This window comes from Protobothrops mucrosquamatus, unplaced genomic scaffold, assembly GCF_001527695.2.
Source record: "Protobothrops mucrosquamatus isolate PMUCROS unplaced genomic scaffold, P.Mucros_1.0 scaffold1331, whole genome shotgun sequence".
In the NCBI taxonomy this organism is placed as follows: Eukaryota; Metazoa; Chordata; class Lepidosauria; order Squamata; family Viperidae; genus Protobothrops; species Protobothrops mucrosquamatus.
This window is the reverse complement of record NW_015387529.1, coordinates 159,737-180,480: the sequence shown is the minus strand read 5'-3', so window position 1 is coordinate 180,480 and position 20,744 is coordinate 159,737. Positions and strand designations below refer to the sequence as shown.

Genomic DNA, 20,744 nt, shown 5'->3' with positions numbered 1-20,744 from the left:
AAAAATAGGATTGTGTTTATACAATTGGATACATCAGTGGTCGGGAAGAAATAAAGTTTGCCACAGCTTTTAGTCTGGAAATTAAAAATAGAGAATGGCAAGTTGTTAGTTTATTAATGCATTATACAAATGAAACCATGAGAGATCTCCTCACACAAGATCAAGTAACTCATAGCCAAACACAATTTTGATGGAATCAAGATCATAATTAGTTTTTATTTTGAGTAAGAAGACACAACATGTACAACTTTGTTTTGTGTGTGTTTTCTTTTCTGTAGCTTACTTAGATTATACAGCATTAATTAAACTCATCACATAATGGATAATATAATTATCTTTTCTTAGGTTACCCTAAGAATTAGAAATCACAAATATATATATGGGTTGGTTCAGATATAAAAAAGGAACGGTTCTTTGATTTTTAAACTTACTAGGAGCCAAATAAAAATATAATCAAAATTCATACGTTATTTTATACAGTAAGATAATAAAAAATAAATTCTTAATTCTTTTATAAACTTAGTCAAAAGAAGACATCATAAACATGTATTTTCTTTCCCACAGATGACAGATCTACAGTCTTGCTAACTGATGCTGATTTTGGAGAGACATCAAAACAGAAATCATTGACAGTTACTCATACAGTACATTATCAGTCAGTCTCACAAGCCACTGGGCCACTGGTGGATGTTTCTGATGCCAGACCAGGAACAAGTATGGACAACTTTTTCAATGGAATATGTAAAAAATGAAAAAAAAAAAAGCCATGTTATCGTCTTTGTACTATGGTAGAATTCCAGAGCAAAATGCACAAATATCTAGAAGAAAACCAAGTCATTTGAATAACATTTCTATGGCAGGAGGGGGAGAAGTGATTGTGTATTGCACAAAACTTCAAAATTTGTCTAGAATTTGCAGACAAAGTGTTTGGGGATATACTTTAATTCAGAGGAAGATTGAGTATATGTTTACTTAGTCTGAGATATGCTGTTTCCTTTTTCTTTTGCATGCTTTATATGTCAATTATTTTTCTTAAAAATTATGCAAAGACTATTATTTCTCTGGTGCTAATATGGCCAACCTTTGGGTTGTGTGGGGCACCCTAAGAGCGTCTTGCTGAAAATCAGCAGCCTATTGCCAGATCGTATTATTGGTACAATCTGTTTCCAATCTTAATTGAAACGTTTTGAAGCCTCCTAAAGCACTAAAACATACAATAAGCATTGGATACACCCACCGAGTGATAATCACTGCCATATTTGGAGGTTAAATAATACAAATATATTAGTAAGGCACTACCTTGATCCTTCAGAGAGACACTACCTTCATGTGGTTCTGAGGCTTCAATGTTCTGAGAGCTATGCTAGAGATTCAAATGTAATGAAGTAGAAAAGCTGACTCCAATCATAGCAATATTTTTTTTCCCAACCTTGTGATTCTGTAAGATACTGCATCTATTTCTGTGTACTGCATTGTGTTTGAACAACAGTTTATCTTCTTTATAAGATAAAGGAGAGGGGCCAGACAAAGAGTGTCTCTCCCATAAAAAAATACCATGAGACATACATTACAGAAACATATACTGGCTTGATCATCAGCTGGGTCACAGGGATCATGCTAGGCACTGAAGTTTCTGGAATCTGATGAAAAATGAGCTATAGGACCCAGGACTGTTGGTTTAGCAACCAGGACCAGCAGCTGTAGAACTACTGGAAGACAAGGTGTATACTCTTAGCTAATATACAGAGACTGAAAACAGAGAAGTAGTGATCTGCTATTATAGATCAAGTTCAACAAGAAAAGGATCTTTAAATGAATGCACAGTTCTGGAAAGAACAACATCCAGAATCAGAAATAACAGAACGGAGGTTAGGAGATCAACGTTGATTTATAATATGAAATAAAGTATACATAGAAGCAGAACTGGAAAAATTGCAAAGGTCTAGCCAAAGCAAAGAAATCAAAGCCTTGCCAGAAATAACTCAGGCTGTGGAGGCAAACCAGGGAGAGTTGGCAGTAGTGGAAGCCAGTACAGCTATTAAATTGTTTTCATTCCGAAACCAGGCACCCTCTCCTCTGTCTCAGAAAGAACAAAGCCCTCTAACTAATGAAATAGAAGAACTTAAACAAAGAATAACTGAACATCTAGAACAGCACAAAACAACAGAATAAGGTAGCCTGCCTTGAAGGTTGTTCCAAAGAAACAGCTAGCCCAAGCATTAAAATATGCTAGTACTGCAATATCAAGTATAAGCGCCAGCTCACTGCAAGAAACAAACCAACTAATATATAGCACAGCTGCAGTTATAACTGAATACCTGGGATGCAAAATCATAATAGAAATAGAATCACTGCTAACCCCATCCATATATACAGTCACGATATTGCAATGGAGTTTGGACTAGACAAATGTGCCACCCTCACCATCAGATCAGGAAAAATATTGAAAACTGGAAGAATCAAGATCCATATGAAAATAACATCAAAAATCTGGATGAAGACAACCACTACAAATACCTAAGTAAATACATCAAGAGAGTGAAATCCAAACTTGGTGGAGGAAATACCATGTAGGCAATTAACTCTTGGGTAATTCCAGTCATTAGATACATAGCTGGAATGGTAGACTGAACTCAAGTAGAACTAAAAGTCCTGGATAGGAAGATAAGAAAAATAATATGATAAATCATGCCCTTCATCTACATAGCGATATTGACAGATTGTACTTACCAAGGAACATAGGTGAGCATGGTACATCAGATGGTTGAAGAAGAAAACAGGCCATTGGACTAATATCTGAAGAACAGTGAAGAAACTGTACTAAAGCTAGTATGCCAGGAAGACCTACTGAGTACTGGAGAAACTAAACTGGCCTACAAGAAAGACCAAATGAAGAACAGAAAGGAGGCATGGGAAGACAATGCATTACATGACCAGTAGATTTAAAAAATAGCAGGGAAAACAGATAATAACAAGACCTGGCAGTGGCAAAGAGCAGGAAAGTTGAAGAAAGAGCAGAGGGGCTAATTCTGGCTGCATAAGGCCAAGCCTTAAAGACAAATCCATACAAATCCAGAATTAAGAAGACAGCAAATGTCACCTCTGTAAAGAAGCTGAAAAAACAGTGGACCACCTAGTTAGCTGCTGCAAGAAGATCACACAGACTGACTTCAAACAACAGCATGACAAAGCAGCAACAATGATTTGCAAGAAGTAACATTTGCCTGCAAGTAAGAACTAGTAGGGCCATAAAATAAAGTCATAGAAAATGAAGAAGCTAAAGTGCTCTGGGAATTTAGAATTCAAACAGACCCCAGATTTAACAATTGTTGATAAGACAAAAAAATCTAAATAGTGAACATGGTAATACCTGGAGAGAGCAGAACAGAAGAGAAAGAACTGGAGAGAATCACAAAAAAAGCAAAAACAGTACTACTAATAATAGGTGCCTTGGGTTTAATCCTCAAAAAACTGGAGCACCATTTGAACACCATTGACATTGACAAATTCACCATTAGTCAACTGCAAAAGCTTTACTTGGAACAGTTTAAATCCTGCGACAATAGCTTTAACACCATGAATCAACATCTGCCTATTCTAGGTTCTTGGGAAGAATTTGATAAGTTGATAAAAAATGCCAAATCCAATTTAAACATGTAGTTGACTATGAGACCAATCCTAATAGCAATAGCACTTAGACTAATATATTGCTTCACAATGCTTTACATCCCTCTCTAAGTGGTTTACAGAATCAGCATGTTGCCCCCAGCAATTTGGGTCCTCATTTTACCAACCTTGGTAGGATGGAAGGCTGAGTCAAACTTGAGCTGGTCAGGATTAAGGGAATTGAACTCCTGTCAGTATGAGCAGAGTTAGCCTGCAATACTGCATTCTAGCCATTGTGCCACCACAGCTAATACTAAAAAACTAATACTAACAGGGAAAGGTGGCATATATTGCTCTCAGTCATGCAGAACTCCTACGGGGCTAAGAGATTTTCTGCCTCTCCAAGCTTCCCTTTATTTTTAAGTATTCATCATTCATATTCAATTTTGGTCTCTTGTAGTTTTCAAAACTCCCCCTTACCCCTTCCCATAACTATGCAAACACTTCCATGCATTTTTTTAATTAATGAACTTTATGAACTGAGTTGTCTGAGTTGTCATTACTCTTCTAAGAAAAGCAAACCCCTCTAATAGCTGGAATTTGTGGTCTTTATTTCTTTCTCTGCCAATACAAGTTGATATGCCAACTCTTATACTAGTTTTAATATTATTCTGGAGAAAAAGGCGTTAAATTTTGACAACATCAAATACATTTAATAATGGTTGGGATATTTTCCAACTACAAAACCCTTTATACAAGTGTAATTCATTCAGTAAGCAGATTTATCCTTCTAAGGTTTTCCATTTGATAAAAATTTAATATCGTTATTAATCACTGGAGCGTTTCCTCACATTTTGGCAATGATTCTGTGAGGTTTACAAAATACAGTGCGCTTTCAGTATGGAAAATCTGCAGCATACCACAAAATAGGATGCTATTTTGTTTTGCTCAGCTATTCATCTACATATTGTATTCACTTAAAAAAGGGACACTGCATTTATTGCTGAATATCTTTATTTTTATGCTGTTTTTGTAGTTTCAAGAAGCAAGCAACATATGGGCAGTTTACTTTTTAAAAAAAATTGCTTGCAAATAAAATGCTGTCAATCTTTGATATGAAGAGATGAATCATAAACAATTCTTACATCTTATAGGTAGCAGCACCTTCTTAGAGATTTTAGAATAAAAATATTTCCTTGCTTCTTTAATATTCTATTTTCACCAAATATATACCTTTATAGTATTTTTTTAAGTGTGTAAATGGGAAATATACAGCAGAACTGATTCTAGTTTATTTATTGGGGAAGAGAGGGAGAGCTTCTATAGCTTGGTCTCCATAAACGTACTTGTTGAGGTAACAGCAAGATCTATTTGTTTCTAATTTGTTTCTAATTTACTTTTTTAAAAATAAATGTCCAACGATTACTGTATTTATATCACTGTCATTACTAGCTTTGTAGCTAAGATATTTAAAAGGAAACTGGATAAAGATACACACATCGGTTGAACCTACATATATTGTTGCTAGTAGTTGACATTAGCTGATTCAGTATACATCAGCTTCTCTGTAACTCAGTTTTATTTTAAGACTTAGTCTTAAAATATGATTTTATGATTTTTTTTATAATTATGGTTAATGATTTTTTTCTTTTCCTCTTCTGTTCCTTAAATAAATTAATTAATCAAATATGCAATTATCTTGGTTTTAATTGCAGATCCTACAACCAGAAGGAATGCAAAAGCTGGGCCTACAGCCCGGAACAGATATGCTAGCCAATGGACTCTCAATAGACCCCATCCTACAATATCAGCCCACACTTTAACAACAGATTGGAGGCTGCCAACTCCCAGGGCCACAGGGTCTGTTGATAAAGAAAGCGATAGCTACAGTGTTAGTCCATCGCAAGATACAGGTATCATCTTTAGTTTAGATTTCATCTTCAGGTCAAGAAGGCATTATTATAGATATAGCTGATTATATGCTTGTTTTCATTTAGCATATTTAACATATACGTTAGTCATTTTTTTAAAAAAGCAAGACATGTTATAATCACTTTCTAGGTCGTCTGAGTTTTTAAAAATGCAAATAGAACGAGCTGTTGGGGAAGGGAGTGACAATCTTGAGGATCAACAGATGCAGATGAGATATTTATCCCCAGCTTATCATATATTCAATATTCCCCTCATATATCATAGGGAGGCTAATGTATGGCCCAACAAGAATTTTCCTTCCTTGGTCAGCATCTGCATTGCCAGCACTTTACTTAGTGACTTGATTTGGCAGCTAGTCTATGAAGAGAATCTACTAGATTCTCTAGAGCAGGGGTCCCCAACCCCTGGACCGCAGACTGGCACCAGTCTGTGGCCTGCCAGGAACCAGGCTGTGCAAGCAAGCAAAGCCCCATCCATGCATGGGTGGGATCCATGCAATGCACGAAACCACACACACCCAGTCCAGAGAAACATTGCCCTCCATGGAACCACTCCCTGGTGCCTAAAAGATGCGGGGAGGGGGCGCTGCTCTAGAGGCTTTGCTGAAATAGATGCGACTGATTGGTGTACTTTAGCCCAAGAATATGCTCTTAACTACTGTATAAAATTCAATTTAGGAGCTGATTCACTAAACTGGAGAGTATTCACATACTGATGCTATTTCTATGTTGCCCATTCCTGAAAACTCTTTGTCTGACTTATTTAGAGTCCCCCTCCATAAATTGCTTTAGGACATGCCTCAAATAGCAGTTTATATCTAGTGACCACTTGATTAACATGAAAAATCAAATGGTTAAATCAAACAATTAAAATACATTGTTTTAATTATTAACCTAATTAGACAAACTTAATGGTTAAATTTTGCAGAATATTTTGTAGCTCCTATCTTACAAAAGCATAAAGCCAGATATATAGGTAAAAGAGATTAGTATGTTTTGTTTGCTTGCTTGCTTGCTTTGGAGATTCTTTGAGAACTGCTGATAACTTTTACCACTTGGTTTTGAATAAAATATTTCAATTTTGATCTTACTTGCTATTTCAAAGCCCTGAAACAGAAGAGATTTAATATATTGCACATTTTGTCATCTACCTAATCGTTCAAATCAATCTTATTTTGTTTGAAACTTGACTGAATCCAAAGTTCAGATGCACAGCTGGAAGAAAACTATTTGAGTTGACCAAACTCAGTTAAAAACAGTTGTGTGAAATAGATTCATAGCTTTCAAAAAATAATAAAGACGTTTTGAAATAAAATAAGGATGTAAACTTCCATGTCATTTTAGTTTCTCAATGTTAAATATCAATTACTTAAAAATATTATTTAAATGAAATTATGTGAAGACAAATAGGAATAGACAAATATTTTCATATTTTCTGAGAGTTAACAATTATCCCTTCTATCCAATACATTTGAATATCCTAATTTGACATAAAAGAGAAATCATTAAAACAAATTGAGAAAAAATGGAATTAATAGCAATAATTTCATTCTGAAATAATTTTTTTCCTTCCCATTCTGTAATACTAATTCTGCATGATAGAAATAAAGAAACTTATCAGCAAAACCTGATAGCACAGCATGCTATATTGTATGGGCATGCTATAAAGGATATGCAAATTCTCCTGGGAATATACAGTAGAAAGTCATGCTTTTGCTGATTCTTCCCTTGCCTTTTCTTTATTGTTTAGATCGAGCAAGAAGCAGCATGGTCTCCACAGAAAGTGCCTCCTCCACATATGAAGAGCTAGCCAGAGCATATGAACATGCCAAGATGGAAGAACAGCTGCGACATGCAAAGTTTACCATCACAGAATGCTTCATATCAGACACCTCATCAGAGCAGCTTACGGCAGGGACTAATGAATATACAGACAGCCTGACCTCAAGCACCCCATCCGAATCAGGGATTTGCAGATTCACTGCATCTCCTCCCAAACCTCAGGACGGAGGACGCGTGGCAAACATGGCTGTTCCAAAGGCACATCGGCCAGGTAGGTGTCTATGGCTACTATTTTAATTCCATCTGTTTTAATTCTAGGAATGAGGCGAACAAAAGCATGGCCAAAAAGATAAAAAAAAAATCTGGCAGCAAAAATTCAGTGCTGATTTTTATAACTGTCAGTAACAACAACAACAACTTCTTACTGAGTTGTATGGCAGAGCAAAGCATAATGTTCAACTTTTCAGTCTGCTGAATACTAAAGGCTTTTATGTTCTTGCCTTCACAACCATGCCCATGCTGAACTGCTAACCCTTAAGATTCTAACTGGTAAAAAAGTTTACGTGAGAATAAGAATTTATTCATAACCAAACTCAATAATATTTTCCACAACTGAGTACTCTTTTGCCTGCCAGCCCTTTTTATGTGACTTTCACTCCTGAACTCTGAAATTTTCTTTCAAGTACATCTTTCCCCCTTTATTGGTAAGAATACCCCTAATTTTTGAGGCTTTGCTTGGTCATCAGAAGAGAACTCCTCATGATTGTCAAAGGTATTTCAAGGGGGCTTTTGTATTCAAGTTTTTGGAGGAAAAAATTGTTCTGGGTTTCCTTGTTATGTTATTTTAAAGCATTCCTCCTGCCTCAATAAGGAGGCAATTCTTTTTCAGTGGCCACAGGAGGATATTGCAAAGATTCACTGGTGTTGATTTAAATCAGGGGTCTTCAAACTTGGCCCTTTTATGACTTGTGGACTTCATTTCCCTGAATTCCTCAGCCAGCCATGCTGGGTGAGGAATTCTGGGAGTTGAAGTCCACAAGTCATAAAAGGGCCAAGTTTGAAGACCCCTGATTTAAATAAATGTAATGCATTTTTAATCACTATTGCTAGTCTGTATCCAACAAGTCAGAATTATTGGAGGTATAAGGTATTTCTAGCATAAGTTCTAGTTGGCAGAATTATTTTTTTCTGCACGTTGTGATTTAATTCCTAATAGAGCAAGACTGTTTTTTCAGTTATCATTATTCTTAGCAGCCCAAATCAATCCACTGCAGGTTGGAGATCTCCTATTTGATTCTAGATTGCAGTCCACCATGTTGGGCCACTGTTGGTTGGTAGCCTGATGTTTTTCAACTTCTCAGTCTGGGATAATTTGCCCAAAATCATGCAGTCAGTTACCATGCTTAAGGGAGGACTAGAATTTGGATATTGCCTCTCCTATTCTACTAACTTAACCAATATATCTCATTATAGCTATCATTTATGGATACAGTATTTATAAAGTATGCTATTCGGGCAAACAAAAACCTTTAATGCTATTGAATGAATAAAATGTTGCAATGCCACTATGTGAAAAAAAAACTGCATTCAAAAAAGTTTCCTGCAGCATTGAGATTACTTTGTTCTATACTTTTAGTAACTCACACCGAATCTTTGTAGAATTACATAATGTATGTAAAATATGCTTTAAATAATAAATCATAAAGCTGTGCAGTATGTTTCTCTAAAACAATAAAACATATGTTATTACATTATACAATTCCCTTATTCCCCAAATCCACAATACTAACTATCCTGTCAGGTAAAAAATATCTCATGCCTTATTTTCATTACTACACATGAAGGGGAACCAGCGAAGATAGGAGCATAATTTTCACCAGCAAGCTCATATTTTTTGTGAGATTTGCTTCCATTTTTATATATTTGATAACACTGGACAAGAGGCCACCTTCCAAAATACTTATCTTTCTTTTATGGATATAGATATTTGGTATTAATCATACTAACTGGTTATTTTAAAGAAAAAAATTGAAGAAAATTGGAAATATTTTCTAAGCATATTTTATATACAAAAAGCAAACGAATCCATCACTTTCATTAATTTGGATTAATAATTCAAATTTTAAATCCAACCAACTCATTGAAGGCTGGCCAAGAATGCATTATCTCAAAGAGAGGACAAGATATTATAAGAATTTACATAAAAGTTGCATATGTTCTTGTATATCTGCAATATTCAAAATAATGAGGATAATGATCAAAATATCATACACTTCACTAAGACTATAACCACATAACCCATGCATCTGCCTGCTGTCAGTCTGTTGTCAAGCTGTAAATTTTTGATGGTTGATGGGTTTCTGCTTGTAAGTCATAAAACTGTTTATTTTTAAAAATAAGACTTTAAAGGTTTTATTAAATTCTCTAAAATGAAATTGCTTATTTTTATTATGTGCATTTTTTATGATGAACTATTACTTCTGTCATGTTCTCTGTGAGACCATATGGCTTTTATAGCATACTTGCCATTTTGACAACATTAATAGCAAATTGTTTCCACAACTCAGAAGTTTTGTTTTTTATCTTGTACTTCCTGCGTTGTCCTTTCCTATAACAGATAGAGACAGGCAAAGCTGTCAAATAATCCAGCTAACCTGAAAATGTATGAAACATTTTTCATCATCTCATAATTTTTTGCAACTGGGAAATATTGCCTGAAAATGACAGTTAAATTCAATGACTCTCCTCTCTCATCCACCCACCCACTTGAATTCCTGAACTAAATTCAATTTACGAAAAATAAAATAATTCAAGGGAGCACTATGACACACCTGATCAGTTTAAAAAGCTAGAATTAACGTACAGATAATCCTTGATTTATGACCATTCTTTCAATGACTATTCAAAGTTATGGGGCACTAAATTAAGGGACTTAGAAACGGTCCTTGAAGGTATAGGTGTTCCAGTGCCCCCGTGGTCATGTGATCAAAATGTGGGTGATTGGCAACTGAAGGATACTTCAACTCCCCCAACCTCATAATTTCCCCCATCTCTGCCCTTTTGGGTGTTCTGTACTCCACCATATATCCTTGCAATCTTCCTCTGCCGATTCTCTTCCAACATGCAGAGCACACAGGATTATCTGGAGAACTGGTCTATGGGGCTTCATTGAGGGGTGGAAGCAAGCCCAGTGCTGGCAGAGCCTACCCACAGGCCCTCCGCTCATTCTCATCCCAGACTTTCTCTCACAAAACCTCATTAGCTTCCAACCAAAGGAGCAGAGCACTCATTGGAAGCATTGCAGGGAACTGGTCTGCTGGCTTCAGCACACTGGAAACTGCTGGCTATTTGTGCGGTTTTGCAGGAGGAAGGCTGGTCCAAGAGTGAGCAGAAGTCCAACAAGTAAATTCTGTCAGTGCTGAGCTTGCTTCCACCCCTCGCTGAAGCCTACAGATCCGGTTTCCAGGAATTCTTCTGATACGAGCTGCAGAATGAGTGCTGCTCTCAGGGAATCCCCCATCCCTCCACTTCCTCCAGATTGGCTGTCACTTCAGAGAGTGCCTCCCACACAGGTTCTACCTTCACCAGGAAGCCAGCACCAGTTTTCTTGCCTTGCTTAGTCACAGAGTGCACTATGTCATCTCACTACCCCCTCCCCTACTGAGTCTGATGAAAGAAGCATGAGGTCCTCACCTAACAACAGTGCTGTCCAGGCCTAATGACCGCAACTACCATCGGGTGACTGGAACTGCCAATGAATTCAGGTGATGTTTTGCCTAACGATCACATCACTTTAACAACAAAAATTCTAATCCCAGTTGTGGCCGTAAGTCGAGGCCTACCTATATTATGCAAAATCTTTTTTGCTCAATGCAGAAAGAGGGAAAGAGAAACTAGTTTGGTAATGCTTAAGTTTTAGCCCTAAATAATTCTAATACTATACTACTGACACAATGCTTCTTAAGTATCAATTATTTCTATAAATTGCATGACAAATATGAATTTCTGTATAGTACCTTAACAATATTCCACAGTGTTAGATGGCAGTCTGTTTCTTACCATATTGAAAAGAGAAAAACACTAGTAGTTCAGAATAAGAGTGAATCAATCCATCTAGCTAATGGGCAGAGTCCAGCAGTGTCTTGGAAACTCAAAATTCTAAGCAAACCCATCAGTAGTATCTCTCTTTCAAGTGGACTTTGAAAAGTAGAGGAAGCGAACTCCAGTTTGTCTTTGTTGTTTTCTGTTTCATTTCAAGAAGACTACAGCCCAGTCCAGTTTCTGCCAGGTAAGAAATGCATCCCAATCTGAGAAAAGATTGGAAAATCAAAAGAAATTAGTCAACTAGGAAATATGGACTTATAGGATATATTTGGTTAATTTATATAGATGAAATTAATTGATATTGATCTGAATTGTTTGTTTCTTTGTATCTTTAGTTGTGTTTTGTTCTATCTGTTCTATGTCTATGAGTGCCTGGAAGATAACTGTAAGTCTATAGAACCTGTGGCCTTTTCCTTTTTTCTTTCTCCCATTATCTTCAATCTCAGTTATCTTCTTAATCTTAAACTACATAATAAACAACCTTCTTGTGAAATTCCTGATCTCATTGTAATTTACCTTATCAAATATTCCAGTGAGGAAAAAAGAAGTTTCCACTTTCTTCCTCCAGGGTAGAATACATGGAAAAAAATGGCACCTGAGTAAAAGCAAAATTAGCAATTAGAAGGAGTTTCTTCAAATGTTGTGGGAAGTTGCAGCAAGGGTATTGTGAGGGAAGGCTTATAAACCCCATTTGAAGGAACCAAAGAAGCCAACCCATCACACTCTCTATGAGTTGTATAAATATTATACCATTACACCCTTGCTAAGGAAATCCATAAAAGTAAAAAAAAAAGTTGTGTACTATACTATACTATGTGTGATAGTACAATGTCTGCTTTCTGAACAAGTAGCACACAGTTTCTGACAAAGTGATTAAGATAGTGTTTCAGTACTGAAGGTAGTATAATTTGAAAAAATTATTTAGAACACATACAATTTTCTTTGAAAGGTTGGTTTAATACACATATAGCCAGAATCAAATGAATTCTCTATGACCAGATGAATTGGTCATGTGGCTGAGAGTGTTGGGATTTTTAGTTCAGTAATAACTGATCTTCTGAATTGATGTTGAACCCTGGTTCTTTAAAAGGATTCTGAATGGAATGGGCATAAAATTTGGTAGTGTTTCTTGTAACCAGGATTAGACTATGTCTTAAGAAAAGCAGTAATAACAGTTAAGATCTGCATTCACCTGCCTAACAGAGACAGAAGTAAAACAATTAAAAATAACTCCTGCAAATTAAGGCATGGCTGTACAAAACCTATCTGGTGACTCCATGATTAATGGTTTCAAATAAGTATTGAGATGTAGTGAACTCCATTCTATCAGAGAAGAACCACAGCTAGACTTTTCTCTAAATGTTGATCTGGATCTGGCCAGCTTAAATTATTTTAGATTGTTGAGAATCTCAAAGTTCTTCATTCAGCACCTTCTTATCCCATGCTTAAAATGTTTTCTCTGGGAATAAATTGATTCCAGGCACAGTGCCAGCTTGAAAAGAGAGACTGATTTTAAAATAATAGTGAAGATCAGATGAATCCAGGCGAATTTCAGAATTAAACAAAAGTAAACAACTGTAGAAGATAGCTAAAGTTGGCTAAAACAGAAGTACAGGGCAATTATATTAAAGCAGATAAAGACTTCAGAAGCTTATAGAGATTTATTGACTGGGAACTCTGAGCAATTTCATTGCCTTGACATTTCTTTAACATAACAGGAAAGCTAAAACAAATTAGGGCCAAGAAAAATATTTCAGATATTCCACTGCAGATATGAATGTTGTGCTTTGAACAGAAGTGGTACTTCATGACTGAATCATCTCAGGCTTCAAGACTAAATATGTGAGTTTCAAGGTTTAGTCTTCTAATTGTTTACTCGCAAAATAGAACTTCTTAATAAAATGTGAAGTACATGAATTCTTAAGAGGTTTTTTCCTTTGAAACTAATCAGTGGACCCACCTTTCTCAATTTAATTAGCCTCAAAGACTCCTAAAGCAATACAAATGTCATTTGTTTTTAGTTCTTGCCATGCTGTATTGCCTCCACCAAACAAAAATAGAGCTCAAATAGAACTCCCAAACCAGGCACTCGAAATTAGAACAAGTAAGGCAAATTATACACATTCAGAAACTAATGTCTCTGTTTTCCTAGCAATAGAGCATTTTCATGATTTTATGGTACACTCATGACAGTACTTTATATAAGTTAAATAATAATCAGAATTAACATTAACAGAATTTTTAGTTTGCATTCATAAAATAATGACTTATGTTTGCATTTATAAAATAATGCTTGGTGCTCTCTGAGCTTGTCTGTTTTCTTGTAGATGTTTTATTAGCCAATTAAATAATATCAGTGTTAGAAGGGAGTGGAGTTTGATCTCTGTTTACATACAAGTTGCTTGCTTTGTCAGTGTTGGTGGAAGTGGTCTTGGTGGTTCCTTGTTTAAGATGTTGTTTACTATTATCTTGTTTGTGTCGGTAGTTCTTTCATTGGGGTATTGTTTACTTATTGATTGCTGATCTAGTGTTAATCTTGATGTCAATCTCTGTTCATCTAAGTATTGATTGCTGGTGAGGAGGTGCTTTTTGCTTCCTTTTTGGCTTTTTGATTGTCTCTCTTAACTGGTATATCCATATGTGCCTGTTGATAGCCAGTTTATCTGAATACCAGGCTTCCAGGAATTCGCTAGCATTTTGGAGTTGGCTTGGTCAGGATGCTCACAGTTTCCAAGTTGAAACTATGGTTAAGGCTGTCTATGTGTTGTAACATTACCGAGTTTTCATTGTATCTTCTAACTGCTAGCTGATGTTCATGGATGCACTCTGCTAGTCTTCTGCCTGTTTGTCCTTACAGTCCTTATACTGTATGTTGTAGATGATTATTTTGATTTACTCGGGGTGCCTTGGCGGGCTTTTGTTGCTTTGGTGATGCCATGTAGATGTAATAGTCTATTGGTGGTTTCTGAGATGTTTTTAATTTCTGACAATGTTACCCTTTTCACAGCTTGCATTGATTGTGCTGTAGAGCGTTGAGTGGTCAGGCACTTTTTGATAAAGTTGCATGGGTATTCAGTTTGTTGGAAGACATTGTATGGATGATCTGTTTCCTTTTTTGATGTTCAGGGTTGCTGCAGTGTGATTGTGCTCTAAATAGTGTTCTTACACAATTTCTCTTGTGGGGGGGTTATGTTGTTACTTTGGTGGTCAAGCATTTGGTTGGTGTGGGTAATTTTATGATAGACTTGTGTTTCTAATTTGCCATCATCACTGCCTCTGCTAATGAGGATATCCAAGAAATGTAGCATGTTATTGTTTTCTTCTTCCTTTGTGAATTTTATTCCTTTGAATATTATTCACTGTTGATGGTTCTGTGTATTTTCTCTAGTTGATCTTTTTTCATTCTGACAAGGATGTCATCTATCTACTGGATCTATACTTTGGGTTGTATGCATGGGAGCGCTACAGATTTTAAATGTTGCGTTACTGTCTCTGCTATGAGTCCTAGTCTTTCTGAAATACTGGAGGGAAGTGGTATTGCCTCCATTTGTGTGGCATTTGATATTTCTAAGTATTTTAATTATTCTTATAGGATCTACCTACTAAAGAATCTGGCAATAAAAGTTCAGTCTGTTTACCTTATGAAATCTCCACAATCTAGGATTATTAGGAAAATCCAATAAAGGATCTACAGTTGGTGGTACATGTCTTACTTTGAGGAATTATAATATGTGTTCAGTATTTCTTTTCTGATACTTTTTAAGCACATTTTGCAAAAGAAAATATATTTGTTGCATATTAGTATTAATATCACTACATTAAATGCAAGCAACTGTATATCCATTAATGATTGATCCAAAGTATTGTGTAATTAATGTGTCACATGATTGCTGTGAAATAGAGAAACGGTACATTAGGGTGTATATGGGTATGTATGTGTGTACTCTGTGTGTGTTTATGTGTGTGTGTGTGTGTTTGTGTTTGTAGTTCATTACCATTGAATTGGACTGGTGAGATCTGCATTCTACTTCTCATTCATCAATAAAGCAAATAGAATAAGAATAGAATATAGAATAACAGAGTTGAAGAAGACCTTGGAAGTCATCTAGTCCAAGCCTTTGCTCGAGTAGGAGAATCTATACCAGGGGTAGTCAACCTTGGCTCTTTTATGACTTGTGGACTTCAATTCCCAGAATTCCTGAGCCAGCATAGCTGGCTCAGGAATTCTGGGAGTTGAAGTCCACGAGTCATAAAAGAGCCAAGGTTGACTATCCCTGGTCTATACTATTTCAGACAAGTGGCTGTTCAGTCTCTTCTTGAAAGCCTCCATTGATGGGGCACCCACAACCTCTGATGGCAAGCATTCCACATTTCTTAGACTATTTTACAGGCTGTGAGGCTGTAATAGGTTTATGGTATATACTGTACTGTAAACTCCTTGGAGCAACAGTAACAAATATAGTAAATAGATATGTAGTTAATTAGGTGTCATCCAATCAGATTTTCTAAAATATAGCCCCACCCAATTAACGTTTCTCATCTCATCTATCTGAATGCTATCCATCCATTGTCATCAATTAAGATCTCAACACTATTTGTCATGTTAAAACAAAATGTGACGTTCCAAAGATGATGGTCGGCCAGTTAGGCCAACAAATGTGAAGACAGTGCAACTTTGAACTGATGGCTTAGACTTGCACAATTTATGTTATGTTATGCCCCTTTCTTTGTAAGCTTGACATGAAGCAATTTTATAACAGTGTTTTCCAGATGGTCATGTCTCTGACAAGCAACTTTACGGAGGCCTTTAGTGTAACTTTGTAACATTTCTTCTGCCCTCCATATGCCTTCTTATGCCTTCGATACATACTCCAGGTTTCATAGGTATACAGAAGAGTAGTGAGTATTTTGGCTCTCTAGATCATGGATGTCAAACTCGATTGCGTCACGTGATGTATCATGACATATTGCGATGTTTTTTGCCTTTGCGGAGCCGGGGTGGGCGTGCCCTGCACGTGATGCATTCGGCCCGCAGGCTGCCAGTTTGTCACCCCTGCTCTAGATCTTCAAATTTGATGCTGTATTAATTCCTCAACATTCCCACACAGTGGAGTACATTCTATGAAAAGGAGAACATGCCTTTGCTCTTCTGCAATTAACTTCTGTATCAATGGTCGTTACTCAGGAGAAGATGCTGCCAAGGTTGTTGAACTGGTCCACTGGCTGTAATTCCTACTGTTTGATTGTGATTTTCAGTTTTGGGTACATGCATGAGGAGCTGGCGTGTGTCGCCAGTCTTTTTAATACTGATGATGAATCCAAAGTTGTCACAAACCATAAAAAAATTGTCCATACTGACTTGCATCTCTGGCTCTGAGCCAGCATTCCGGATGATTTCTGCATCTTTGTCTTTGCTCTTTTCTTTTTTCTTCTTTTTTCATTCTAAGTATTGGTTCTTGTTGGTTTTTATTCTGTATTAAAAATTATAATAAAATTTTATAAAAATAAAAAGGAAATGTCTTAGAGGATTCTCCCCTATCTAGCACTCTGTCATTGTACCATCACGGAAGTGATGTACCATCTGAATGAATTTGATAGGGCAGTTAAACTTTGACATGATCCTTCACAGGCATTGAGGGCTAACAGTATTGGTGGCTTCTGTGATTGCAACAAAAGTTGTACAGAGTTTGCAGTTCTGCTCCTGACAACTCTCCTGAAGCTGGAGCATGACAAAAACCAAGCCAAAAGTCCCATGACCTCTGTGGAAGCCACACTGTAATTCTGTCAGAAAGCCCAGCTCCAGATGAGTGACAGATGATTTAGTAGAACTCTTGCAAGACTCTTTGGTAGCTGTTATATACTTGTCAATTGCCTTCCTCTTATATAGCGTATGATGGATGCCTCTTTAAGTTCCCAAAAAACGAATCCTTGCTTTCAGAAAGACTGGAATAACTTGGTGAGTTTACAGGATCACTGACCTTGTACATTTCTGCAGGTATGATGTCTGTTCCTGGGGCTTTGCCATTGGATAGCTAGCTGACAGCTTCCATGCCTTCAACTACTGCTGGTGGCTCATCCATGGCACTGTTGATGTTGACCTAGGGAATACTTTCTATCACCTTGTGAATAGATGACAGACAGTTGAAGACAGCTATAGAGTGTTCAGCTCATCTCTGCAAGATCTGAGTCTTCTCTGAAATCAGAGTTGTACCATCAATAGGAATGAGGAATTCTCAAGGGATAGATTAATAAGAGCTTCATAGAACCATTTCAAGTCATTTCTATCAGCGTATTCCTGTATTTCATCTGCCTTGGCACTCAGCTAGACATCTTGCATTTCGTGCAGTTTATTCAGGAATACTCTATGTGTATTAATAAAGGCATTTTTCTTGGCAGCTGATACATTGTTCTGATGGACACGATGAAGGTAATGTTTTTCAATAAGTAAAGCCTGTATCTCCTCATCATTCTCATTGAAACCAGTCATGTTGTTTGTGAGTAGAGGGCTCCAGCATCTTCAACGCACATTCCCAGTTATCCTCAGCACTACAAGCAAGATGTAGGTCAGCAAGTTAATTTCTAAGTCTTCAACCAGTGCTGAAGCTGTGCTAACATTCTTCAGCTTGACCACATTAATTCTGTTCATGGCCTTGCTTCCTTTGTGGTCATCTCTTGGGTGTGATACAGAGCTTCATTTTTAAGACAATGAGCCTATGATCTGTCCCATAATCAGCACCACACATCACCTTAGTCACTTTGAGCAGTGGTCCATTCAGAAGATCTAGTTATGGGTAGGCAGGTGGAAAGTTGAATTGGTGATGATAAAACTAGTCTCTTCTACACTGTGTTTCTGATATGCCAACATCTTTTTATAATTGTAAGCTGCCCAGAGTCATTTGGTTGAGCTGGATGGCTATAGGAATTGAATAAATAAATAATCTTAAAATCAATCCTAATTGCCTGTACAATAATAAATCCTGCAATATTGTCCAATTCATTTTCTTCTTAGAGGTCATTCAGAGAGCATAATCTTTCTTTCTCTCCCAAGGACTTGTATTTCAGTCCCATTATTTTTCAGTTCTTGATGCTTTGTGGCAAATAGCAGTTAAATATGACTTATGCATTGTACTGTATAAGTTTTCCACTACAGTTCTTTGCCTGAGGAAATGTTTGTTATACAGTGCTTTGTTTTACAGAAGCAACAAATCAGTTACCATAAATGAAATCCCTTGGATATTTAGAATCACAAAACCATGAAATTATTATCTAACATTAAAGCTACAACAAAACAATGTAAACATGAAATAATATCAGTACTCACTGCATTTAAAAATAAAATTAAACAGAAACTGCTTCTAGCCTTACAGAAATACTTTTGCATTTTTGTGTGTAAAGAATAAAATTTTACTCTTGAGATACCTTTAGCTTATTTGATTTAATACCTGCATACTCATCTCTTTAAATGTATTGATTTGCTGATGAACTCAATAAATTTAGGTTGTGTCTTGTAGTGAATTTCCCTTAGTAAAATCAGTAGCTGCTGTTCAAGAAATCCTTAAACTCTTTCCTTCCCCCTTTCTATAAGCATAGAATTGTCACTTGGAATCACAGGAAATATGGGAAGATTAGTAAACAGTGATGTTCCATTTTATAAGAGCAAATGTCCTTTCTGCAAAGTCATTATTATATGGCTTTATGTACAGTAGCAGATTGTATGGAGGATGTGTAAAGCTTTCTGAACATATTTTATGTTTGACTAAATATTGGCTGGGCAGTTTATTTGAACAACACTATTCAAATTCAACTCAAATTTATTTTTTGGCAAGGTGGCAAGATTTCAAGAGTTATAACTAGAATTTATCTTCTTCCCCTTTGTCACGTGTGTCCCCTTTGTTGTGTGTGTACACACACACATATATATTATATTGTTCTGTATAAGTCGTGGGCCATAATAAAGTTTAATTTTCAGGAATTCTAATCCATGCTTCACTCCCCAAAGAAACTATGTTGCTGTGCAGTGCCTTTGATTATTTCAGGAATATTACTTTTCCATAGATTCTGGGTACTTATGGTTATCTGCTCTAGGTATACACTAAAATTCCTTTTGGAACTATTCTAGGATGTTTATATTAACTACTTTGAAGGCCTAAGTTGAAGAATTTAATTGGAAAACACTGTGGAACTAATTCCAATAGAAGCACATTGTCAGCCCTATACTGTTAACCAGACCAAGAAACCAATGTCACATACGTCTAAAACTACTTTTGATGGAACAATTATAATAATAGAGTTTTGCAAGTCTAAATGTGGTTCTATCATCCCTCATTTTATCTTTATGTGAATTAGGGAGGGCTTGTCCAAGATGTTTTCTCAATTTTTTGGGGGGGGGGAATTGACTCAAGCCCAGTTTGTCTGATCATTGCTTTCGTAGCAGTGCTCCCTCCTATCCTTCAGAACCATTCGCTATGCCTCAACAAACATCAATTTGTATTCTGTTCACCAAATGTGTGGATTATGTTGGTTCACTCTGAATGTCTAAGTTCTGGTGGTATAGGAAATACATAAATAAATAGATCTGAATAATTGTGTGTTAAATTTTACCTATTTTCAGCCTATCATCTAATGTTGCATGGGAAGATGGAGAGGTCTGATGCCATTTTAGAACAGTTATCGTCATTAATATATATACTTCCACCAATACAATTACCCGTATCTGTCTATAGAGTAGTTCCCTTATAAAAATTTTCTTCTATTCAGTTGTCACATTTTAAGACCACATATAGTATCACTCTCACTTTTTCCCATTTATTTTCCAGGCTTGCTTGTTCCAGAGACCTTTTTTTAATAAGTTCAGTGCTTTTCTCAAGAACAGTTTGATCACACCAAGGGCTCCTACAACCATCAAGCTGATCAACATTGCCAAAAGCATCCGCATCCAATCACTAAAGGGATTGAATCTCATCACAAATACCTCCCTTCTACATTCTATAGAGCTGTTGAAGGAGATGGATGCCATTATTAGTTCCTTCCCTATTTGCATGCTATCTGCAGCTTTTGCCACCCAAAATCTCCATCCAGTACTCCATTGTTTCCTAATTATTCTGAATTATATTTTCTCCATTGTTGGTAAATGATCTCTGGAGGGCCCGGGACAGGGGTTATTCCTCTGTCCTTGTACTTTTGGACCTCTCAGCGGCTTTTGATACTGTGGACCATGGTATCATGCTGCGGCGTCTCGGTGGGTTAGGAGTGGGAGGCACTGTTATGCAGTGGTTCTCCTCCTTCCTCACCGACCGTACGCAGTCAGTATTGGCAGGGGGA

General features: G+C 36.6%; 1 protein-coding gene across 1 annotated transcript in view; it reads left to right on the top strand.

Annotated features, from left to right (window-relative positions):
• The window catches only part of DSCAM (DS cell adhesion molecule), a gene marked incomplete at its 5' end in the record, with an annotated part of 259,601 nt that overhangs the window by 220,863 nt on the left and 17,994 nt on the right, over window positions 1-20,744 (top strand). The window contains 3 exons of the mRNA XM_029285138.1: window positions 542-714; window positions 5,322-5,519; window positions 7,288-7,590. Of these exons, the coding sequence (XP_029140971.1) occupies window positions 542-714; window positions 5,322-5,519; window positions 7,288-7,590 (674 nt within the window). The remainder of the gene's footprint in view (window positions 1-541; window positions 715-5,321; window positions 5,520-7,287; window positions 7,591-20,744) is intronic.